The sequence below is a fragment of the Lolium rigidum genome, chromosome 2, assembly GCF_022539505.1.
Source record: "Lolium rigidum isolate FL_2022 chromosome 2, APGP_CSIRO_Lrig_0.1, whole genome shotgun sequence".
Taxonomy (NCBI): Eukaryota; Viridiplantae; Streptophyta; class Magnoliopsida; order Poales; family Poaceae; genus Lolium; species Lolium rigidum.
This window is the reverse complement of record NC_061509.1, coordinates 232,580,961-232,591,415: the sequence shown is the minus strand read 5'-3', so window position 1 is coordinate 232,591,415 and position 10,455 is coordinate 232,580,961. Positions and strand designations below refer to the sequence as shown.

General features: G+C 43.9%; 1 protein-coding gene across 1 annotated transcript; it reads right to left on the bottom strand.

Moving 5' to 3' along the window:
• Positions 1-183: 183 nt before the first annotated feature.
• Positions 184-9,467, bottom strand: LOC124693112 (probable serine/threonine-protein kinase SIS8). The gene is made up of 13 exons (XM_047226567.1): positions 8,765-9,467; positions 7,571-8,011; positions 7,098-7,201; positions 5,574-6,952; positions 5,400-5,440; positions 3,330-3,398; positions 2,827-2,927; positions 1,984-2,062; positions 1,784-1,882; positions 1,638-1,706; positions 1,100-1,149; positions 837-1,013; positions 184-698 (listed from the first exon to the last, which is right to left on the bottom strand). Exons 1-13 carry the CDS (start codon positions 9,377-9,379, stop codon positions 584-586), a joined length of 3,339 nt encoding a protein of 1,112 aa, XP_047082523.1. The 5' UTR covers positions 9,380-9,467; the 3' UTR covers positions 184-583.
• Between the last annotated feature and the right edge of the window lie 988 nt (positions 9,468-10,455).

Here is a 10,455-nt window from a genome sequence, read left to right as displayed (position 1 = left end):
TAGCAACCCTTGTCCTCTTGTTCCCCTGCGAAGACCTTGGCGAATGGTGAGGATATATCGATTGTCTTCCTCGTTCCATTTGCCATTACGTGATGTGAGGACGGCAGGCAATAGCATGCATCTCTTGCTTGTAGCAGCAGGTGAGAATTTTCAGTGGAACACCAGAACTTGGGGATCAGTACAGATCACAAGCTGAATCGGTTTTCTCTTCATCCTTTGTTCTGATTGACAGCAGTACATTACATTTGTTGACACATGCACATAAATACCCACCGTTTGGTGGATAACAGGTGAACTGGAGAAGAAAATGAAGAGAGAGACGGTATGAACAAAGCCCCTGTTCCGCCCACCATGTCAGTTCCTTGTTCAACTGTTACATGGTCTCACAGCGCCCTTCATCACAAATGGGTCGATGACAAGCGGGGCTTAATATGGCTCATGCCACTCTTGGATCTTACATCTATACAGGGGAAGCACCAACATCACGCTCTTTCTTTACTCTGCACACACATTTGGTGTAACTGTACAAAAAACAATCCTGTATTACGGACGTTGGGCAGTTGCCTTTCCTCATATTTCTTTCTTACCCATCTGTTTGCTGTACTCTCTGCCTTGGTGCTTGGTTGGCAGGCATGGTCTTCAGTAATGGTTTTAATGCAGCCATGATCTCTGCAAATGATGGTCGTGCCCTTGGGTCCCTACATGCAAATACAGAGGGCAGCAGCATTGAGATTACTAGGAAATTTGCATTCATCGAAGAAGAGTTTCGATGGTGATCATGAAGGCACAATGTGTAATATTTTGAAACTGCAACCGAACAAATTAGGCATACTAACGTCTGCCAGCATCTTGTTATGATCTCTGCTACGGCGGGGTCAACATTATCTGGAATATCAAGGCGACGACTCTGAAACCCAACTGCTCCAACAACTTGCATGGCGTTCATACCTTCCCAAGGCTGTTGTAACGTACAAAGTTCCCACAGTATGACACCGTAACTAAAAACATCGCATCTGCCAACATGCACATATGTGTCAGCTTGCACAAAATTATGTGGGAAGTGAAAACAGCTGAACTGGATTTTGAGCAGTAGACTAACTTCTCATCTGATGGTTCATTGCGTAGTACTTCCGGTGCCATCCACTCCGCCTGCACATCAACGCATACATTAGTGGTAACTTTGGTACAGCACCTGAACCACCTTGATTCAAATTAAAAATGCCCACATATAACATAAACCAACTTTTGTTTTCAAGTGTACATGAACTATCTGATATAAGAGCACCAAAGTTTTAAGACAGTTAAGCCTGTCAGCCAGCTTAATTACATAAGCAAACTATGTGACTTCCCCTAAAAAAAAGGTAAACTACCTGAGTACAGAGCTAGTTATTTGTGGACTTTTAACTGAAAGATTGGAGATATAGCTGAAGGTAGTGGAGGGTTTAGATATTCCAGTGAAGTGCAAGTCCAATATATAATTCGAAGCTCCATCATTCATCCAAGCACTGTAATTGCCAGTGTTCGATCTTCCTTCCATACTAGGATAGCTAAGGTTATACCCTCAAATATTCCCTTAAACCTTAAAGCACTACTTACATACAAGTTACAATAAAATTGCAGAATCATGCAAAGCTTACTGTTCCAGCTGTTGATCTTGATGACAGGAAGGTATTGTTCTTCATTCTCGATAGACCAAAATCACAAACCTAATTGCAAAAGGTTATACAGCTTGCAATGGAAACAATACACAGAACGACATTTGCTATGATGGAACGTGTGTTACCTTCACAACCCAATTCTTGTCAACCAGTAGATTTGGGGATTTCAGGTCTCTATGGACTACAACTGGTGAGCAATTATGCAGATAATTCATACCACGCGCCTAGGTACCATCCAAAGGAAGTTTAGTAAAAAAATACTAGCTGTACTTGTCTGAGTCAGCAACTTACAGAGACAGATATACTAAATTATGAGTAGTCTTACCACATCAAGTGCCATTCTTAATCGCCTCTTTTCATCCAACTGGTTGTTAGGTCGATGAATCAACCGGAACAAACTACCTCTGAAATACCAATAGCACAGCTAGCAATCAGTAAATAATTTAGACTCTTTTAAAGGAAGTGATGCAATTACAGAGGTCAGATGTTACAAGTGTTTGATACTATTTATATCAGTATCTGAATCGTATTTTCGTATTTGTTTCCGCACACGCAACTGTACCCTTAGTAGAATCACATACATGTCACCAACCTAATGCACAGTCCTAAAGGGGGTTGTGGAGAAGCATTCTGGTATGCGTGGGATATTTGTCCGTGGTCACTTGATATTTGATTGAGCTCAACTTACAAAGCAAGCTAGGCTATTAAAATCCTTACATAATCAAGGAGATGAAATCAAAGCAACATGATAAAGAAAAAGACGAAGTCATTGACCAGAACAAAATTGCCTAACAGAGTAACTATGGGAGAATCTAAATTCTTAGAACAAACAATTACAGCAACTGACTTGTTCCAAATTGCTCGAACATTAACATTTGAACAGAAAACAGTGCAAACTTCTCAGATAGTTTACCTTTTTTGCAGTCCACAAATAACTAGCTCTGTACTCAGAGCTAGTTATTTGTGGACTATGAGCAACATGGATCATAGATTCATAGTCATTTAAGTAAACTAGTTCAAAATGAGAGTCGTTAGGAAAAGCGCATCTTGTTGACACATGAAATTTTGCAACAACTGGTCAACTGGCTTCATGATCTTCTGTGATATTGGTACATGTTACATAGCAAATGCAAATCCCAAATAAGCAATTCAAATGAAGAAAGTCTACCTTGGAAGAAATTCGGTGACAATGGAAAGATTAGGCACCCGAGTGATGGCGCCCATGAAGAGAACGACATTTGGATGACGCAACCGCAACATTATTCGCACCTAGACATGAAGCAACTATCAGGATAAATGCATAAGAACATACTTTAAAAAAACAGTGTTACACATCATGGAAGCAAAGTTCTTAGATTGCAATCAGGCTGCTGAATTAATTTCTAAACCATTAGCAATAGCCTGCTTTAAATCTATAATTACTGTTAGACAATCTTTCTAATGGAATGTAATGCAGTACGGTTTACAACTATGGAATAAAAATATGATTACTTCATGGATACTTGAATGTTTAGTTTACAAAATGCACACATACAGTGCAGAAGAGTGCAGCAACTGTACATGCAAGTACAACGGACGTGAGCACATACTCATCATATAAACACAAGCAACAAAGCCAACAGCAGTGTACTTCAATCATTCATGCCAACTGAACGCATGAAATCAGTATACCTCAGCTCTAAATTCTTCCAGAGCATCGCTTGAAATATCTTGTTGTAAAAACTTCTTGACAGCAACTTCCTATGAACAAAGCAATTTATTATTCTGTAAAAATTGCATTGAGAAATATTAAAAGATCGCTAAAGGGTTAACAGAAGATGGAGTGCTAAACTGAGGGACCTTTAAACGAACAAAAATGGATAATGGTAGGTATTTTTTAGCCTGGGAGAGAAACTTCCTTCTGGGAAGACACTTGGCTTGGAACCAGGGCACACAGTGATTAAAATACTACCATTTACCACATCATAAGGAATCAACATGCAATGGTTGCAGATGTAATGGGCTCGGTGCCCCTGAGCATTGAACTATGGCGTGCGGCGTGCCCTAAGTGGACCTAAGCTCTTGGCTTGGGAGTGCTTCCGTGACAGGGTAGCCCATATCGAATTAACTCATGATGTAGATCCGTTCTGCACTTCTGCTGGAGTTTACATACCTCCAGCCAATTCTTGGCACAGTCGATGTACACACCCTTGTGGATATGGGTTGTCAGTTTTGCAAAGATATTTTTTCCAAACCAGAGATCACGCTAAAAAAATTCTTTGGATAATATGTTTGCAAGGGATTATCTTAACAAAGGACATTTTGGCTAAATATAAGTGGAAGGGCGTCAAAATGTGTTGCTTCTGTGGCAACGAAGAATCGATTCAGCATCAATTCATACATGCCCTTTTCCTCACCTAGTGAGACGGGTTAGTTTTTTTTTTTTACCATTAGCATTTCACCACCTGAAGGGCGGGCCTGGCGCAGTGGTAGAGTATCTTCACTTGTGTCCTGAAGGTCCTCTGTTTGAATCAGCCTCCTTGCATAATAAAATGCAAGGGAAAGGCTGCCTACCATTCCCCAGACCCCACAATGTGTGGGAGCTTTCAGCACTGGGTACGCCCTTTTTTTAGCCTTTCACCACCTACTGGCATTTCTAAAATGTGTGGTAAGTGGTTTGTATGTTTGAGTAAATCGTTGTGTTCTCAAATCATTGTTGGTGTGTGCATTGTATGTTGGGCCATATGGTACTGCCGCAATGATTTAATTCTCAATAAACAAAAAAAAACGATTTTTTGCAGGCTATTCTTCTTGCTACATACAGGATCCGTACTGGGTGCTCGCTGCAGCATGTGGACAAGCAGGAGGTTATGGATATTGGTGAACTCTGTGATGCGTGACTCGTATCGTTGATTGTGTCACTCACTCGGTGTGGAGATACCTTTTGTAGTGGATAATGAATAAGTTAATAAAATTATGTTTGTGGGCATCAATTGAAGAAGATGCCAGGGTTTGCACCTTCTTTTTGAAGAAATGATGTTATTGAAGCCAGACACTACACAAATCACATTTCACTTCAAGCTCTGGGTCAAAACACATAGTAACTGGCTGCAAAAATCTACAGTTAAATTATTGATTTTTGGTGGAAGAACTAAGCATTTCATATTATTTATTTGACTTTCTGTCCTGATACTTGTTTTTCACGTTATGAATGGAGAACTAAATGGCTATGACAGTTGGTACCCAGATTTTAACTGACTTTCCCCCATTGCTACATATCAAAAATACTGAAAAATATAGTCCTATTCTATATTAGTAATTAGTCGGGAGTTGCATGATGTAAGTTATAAGTTAACATTTCTTTCACATCATTAGTCGTCACTGCACCAAAAGAACTCAAATTGGCTTCTGTATATTCCAATGCCCATTTAGCAATAGCCGTCCTGATGCAAGCGTTTCACGTTCTGAATGGAGGAGAAGAGATAAATGGATATGACGGTTGGTACACATATTTCACCTGACTTTCCCCATCGCTAAGGCTCAAAAGTAGAGGCCTATTCTAGTTTCAGTAATTAATCGGCAGTGGCATGATGTATGTTATAAGTTAACATTTCTTTCACGTCATTAGTCGTCACTAGAACAAAAGATCTTAAATTAGCTATATTCCACTGCCCATTTAGCAATAGCAAATTAAGATAACAAATATGGAACCCGTTAATGAATTTTAAAATTATAAGAGTACATTAAAACTGAAAGGCTTACTGTTCCATGCCATTCTCCTCTATAAACTTCTCCAAATGATCCTGAAACACATAAGGTTGCATGTATATTAAAAAAAAGTTGCAATTGTATTATGCTAATTCCACATAATCACAGTAGCTGCAATAGTAGCATGACTAAGATAAGATCTATTTATTAAAAGAAAGAGAGCAGTACCAAGGCCAATACGTTCACCAATTGCAATTTCTTCCAACTGCATTTCAAAATCTGAAACCTGGTCCAAGGCACTTTCAGATTTTGCACTTTCTGTGCCGCTTGATTTGTCTGAGGTTCTTTCGGCTTCCCGAGGAACTTCAGATGAATCCTTCTCTTGATCTAGAGGGTTATCTTGACCATGACCGATTTCATCGTGCTGTTTGTCCCAAAAGTTATCTGCAGCTTTCTCAATTGATTCATTTCTTTCAGACGTACCTGGTGAACCAAATAGCTTATTGCCAGGGTCCAGGTGTTCATATTGCTTGCTAACAGCAGCCGTTGTTGCAACAACTGCAGCTGCAGTGACAGTAGCTGCGGCTGCAACAGGCACATCAAATTTCATATCGCTGTTAGATTTTGCGGCCGCAACAACCATCGAAGATGCTACCACTGCAGCAGTTGCAACAGCAGCAGCCGTAACAGGCAGTTGCTTTGAGATCTGTGAAGAAGTTTCCTGGGGAGGTGCCGACGGTTCATAATTTGAAAAATAAGGAGATGGGCTACCACGGATATCCAGGGGTGGGTATATGCCTAAACCTTCGATAGGCTTAAGTGAGTCTAAAGGTGCCCGGTTAGGCACAATTTTTGATTGGAGTTCATGTCCAAGGTGATGAGCCGGTAATGGACCATGACCACGATCAGCATATTCCCTTGACCCAACCTCGTTCATCCTTCTTTTCATTTCATCCTTGCTTTGAAACAGGGTGGTGTCACACACAATGAGGTCCTTTGGCTCTTCCATTGAATCTTCTGAAAACAAGTCCGGTGGTGCCACTACTCCATTTTCAAGTAAAACCTCATGGATCTTCTGTGCTAATTGTGGATTTTCTTTGGCAGCATTAATCATATACTCTGAGATATCCTTTACTTTCATCCTCCGGAAACCTGCACTGCTGCCTACTTCTGGGGATGAAGGTGAACTTGACAAAGAATTATTTGCTCCAATTGATTTTTCTTTGTTCTTTGAAGCTACAACTTCATCTGTGCTTCTATATTCGTTGTGGCTTTGTTGATTGCTAGGGTACGTGTTAACCGATAAAACTTCAAACGAACTTGATAGTGTATTTTGTTGATTGCTTGTCTGGCTAGTTGCAGCTCCATCGGTATCAGAAGGACCTACATTGCTAGATGCTGATCTTCTGTCTAGTAACTCGTACTCAAAAGAATCACATGCAGAATTTGAAACTCCACTAAGAGAAGATCCCAACTGATTGGTCGCATCAGCTTTGCTTAACTGATGATTATCTGAGAAGGAACTGTCTTCAAATTCTGTAGATAAAACAGCACCATCTGAAGGAATAATTGTGCCAGGATCTGTCACGAGATCAACTATGAACTCCCTGCAAAATGTAGCATGGCGTAGATGGTTATAAAGCTTCTAGTGGATGAAACAAGTCTAATATCTACACACAGCACAAATGTTCCATCAAATTCTCATCTGTGCTGCAGAATTATATTATGCTGACTATGCACAGGCTGTAATACCTTCCATCATCAAATTTCACAATGTTCAAAGCTCCATCATCTGATCCAGTGTACTGTCTTCCTTTTAGGAGTCGACAAGGGACATCAAGGCTATCAGCCAAAACCTACATCCAAATATGGAGAGAAATAATTGTCAGCACACTAATGAATCACCTAATGGACAAATGTCTTGCACAATGTTTTTCCACGTCATCGATCGTATTGATGGACCACTGTTTGAGCAAAAGTTTTGCAGATGGCTTATTGTGTTAGGTCTTCAGAACTTAGAAAATAGCAAGAAAACGATGTCATCCATTTTGATATAGAGAAATGTGCACAACAACATTGATTTGAAGCTATGCATTGAATGATAATCTACAACAATATAACAGATAATCTTCAGTGTTCATGTTTAGCAAATTCTGCTTGTACAAAGATAGATTAGGATTGGCCCCGTCATCTAAAAATGCTTAATGTGTTTATGAGTTACTGACCTTAAATAGCAGAGCACGATGACGAGCTAGTCCAGTTTTTAATTGGCCAAGAGGCACAACTACACTCTCGGTATGTGTTCTCAGGGATCTGATCATGTTTTGGTACTTCACTGACATGTTCTCAGGATCAAATATTATTCCACCCATGTGTTTAGCAACCAGATTAGCAAGCTCATGAATCAAAACAGTGCCGACATGTTCTGGAGTTCTCTGCCGAAGTTCAAGAGCAATGATTAAGGCCTTCTGCTCAAGTTTCATAAACTCGGGGTCTTCACCTCTGTGGACCAATACAGCCTCCCAGTTGACACTATTATGCGAAAGTGGCTGCGCTCGCAGATCACTGAGAGAGGGCATGTTTATTGATGATGGCCCGTTCCCGGTGATGTAAAGATCATAAAAGCCGTCTGATATTATGTCATCATAACCGAGTGCGTTGAAATTCTGCAAAGCATTAGCCAATATATATTATGATACGTGTCTGTAAATGGTAAGAGAACAATATAAGTAGGGAACATTTGAGTAAACCACGATGGCATTTGTACCATTATGGTCCCTTCACTCCTTTTACAAAAATTGACGCAACGTTCATGCATTATATACAGCAACAGGTTAGAGTTAAATTACAAAACACATATTTAGAAGTACTTTGCCTGAAGAGAGCTCCTACTACTACCAGCCTACCACTAATAATGGTCTCCCAGCATCACACTCTAGACATCACACAACAACAGGCATTATCCTGCAGTGTTCACTCCTAGACGAAAGTGGCTATTGCTTATGAGATGAACCTATGGATTTCTTTGCTGCAACCAATTCCATGGGAGCCATGGAGAGTTTTGTTTGCATTCGTGAGTTTCGTATGGTGCAACCAAAGTTTCTTATGTAGGATTCAACATTCCATGTCATTTGATTTCTGTTGGTTTTGAATTCCTGTAATTTCCAGTTTGTGTGTTCCAGCTACTCATTTGCTTAGAAGAATGAGTTAGTGCTGCTACAAATCTATCAAGGAATATACCAGCATCATGCTCTAGCTAGAAGGCTAGCAAGTAGACACGCAATGAGCATTATTATCCTAATGACGGATGATCGATCACAGTTGCGATATGAGAAGAGCATAATAATGGACAGCGAAATCAATTGTAGTAGTAGAACACAAAGCAGGACTAATAGATTGCTGACTAATAACTGACTGACCCAGTATCTTGCTGCGAGGACCTCTGCGGGTGAGCTGGAGGGCCTGCAGAACCCGAGGCTCATCTGCTTTGCTACCTCGATCTCCATCTCCTCGGGGTTGTCCCTGGCGCTCATCTCGAGCACGAGCTGCAGCTGGAACTCCTCGAGGTCGTCCTCCTCCTTCTCCCGCTCCCGCTTGCGCTCCTCCGCCTCGGACGACTCCCGGATGACCCGCTCCTCCACCGCGTCCTCCTCCCGCGACCGCCGCCGCTCCCGCTCCGCCTCGGCCTCCTGCACCTGCGGCTGCCGCCGCTCCATTCCCTCCTCCTCCTGCTGCTGCTGCGGCTGCCGTTGCGGCCGCCGCCGCTCGCCCGATTGGCGCCTCTCGTCCCCGGGCGGGGACGCGGACGCGGACGCCGACTCGGCGGGGACCGGGGGCGTCGGTGGCGGGGGCCGGGTCGGGACGGAGTCGAGCCAGCTGGAGACGACCGAGGGCGGCTGCTGCTGCCTCTGCTGCTCGGGGATGGGATGGTGGACCGCGTTTCCGCCGGTGGTGGTGGCTTTGCGGGAGGGCGGAGGGGCAGGCGAGGAGGACGCGCCGTCGCCGGACCCGAGCTTCCTGAAGAAGTTCTTCATGGTGGTGGCGCGCGCCGCCGGGTCGGAGAGCAAAGTCGCCGTCGCCGCAGCTGCTGTCTACTGGTGGTGGTGGTGGTGGGTGGGTGGATCCGACATGGCCACTGACGCGGGCAGCGGCGCGAGGGGTAACTTTGTTTACGCGCCCATTGACTCGTCTGCTTGTGGCCCCGACCACGTCACTTTGCTTAAGCTTAGCCGTTGTTTACCAGAAAATGAGAAAAGAAGGGAAGGGGTTTACCAGAAAAAGCAACCAATAGGGGTTTGCGGCCAAGAATTACCGGATTGCTCGGGGTTTCGTTGGCTCTAATTGCGTCTTCTTCTTACATTAGTACATCCCGCGCAGTTAATACGGAAAGGCGTGCGCGCGCTCGTCTCGCGGTCCACGGGGTACGGCGTAGACGTACAGGGGTGCACGACTGTGAGACTGGCTTGTGGGGCAATCGTTCCTCTACCCCACACGTCATCGAAGCCGCGCCGTGCTCCACGAGTTTACAGAGAATTACGAGCGGAAGAATGGAAAAGGAAAGTGTGTTTAGTTGGAGGCAGAAGCAGACAAAGGGATAACACGCGTACACACACACTGACAGCGCCAGCTGACCGGCGTGGACCGGGCGCACGGAGACCGCCGCTGCCCTACCCCTCTCTCTGACAAGGTGGGCCGGTGGACAGGCCACTATCCTAGCAAGTGGTGGCGGCGCCGTTGGTTCGTACAACGAGCACTCGGGGCACCATGCCGTGGTGGGGCCCGCCCACCGTGAACCTTCGTCCAGGCCGATCTGGCACCTCTATCGGCCCACCCACCATGAACCTTCGTCGCGCTCCCACTGACAGGCCGATCTGGCGGGCCTACCGGCCCACTTGCCATTGCCATCTACTGCGCCGATCTGGAGTACTGGTAGCACTACCACGCCGGTGGCTAGTGGACAACCCAGCAGTTATCGTCACCCGTACCATTATCAGCACAGCACAAACCGCCTGCGTAGTTCCTTTTTTTTCTGGACCATGCATGGGACAATGCTCAACCCACCCGCTGCGGAGTGGGGCCTCAAATCTTATCTTTGTGTTGGGCTCCATGT

Coding starts and splice junctions, on each gene's coding strand:
- LOC124693112 (XM_047226567.1), bottom strand. CDS start 9,379: ATGAAGAACTTCTTCAGGAAGCTCGGGTCCGGCGACGGCGCGTCCTCC. Junction 1,707..1,783: donor ACAAGAATTGGGTTGTGAAG/GTAACACACGTT, acceptor TTTTGCAATTAG/GTTTGTGATTTTGGTCTATC. Junction 699..836: donor ATAACAAGATGCTGGCAGAC/GTTAGTATGCCT, acceptor ATTTGCATGTAG/GGACCCAAGGGCACGACCAT.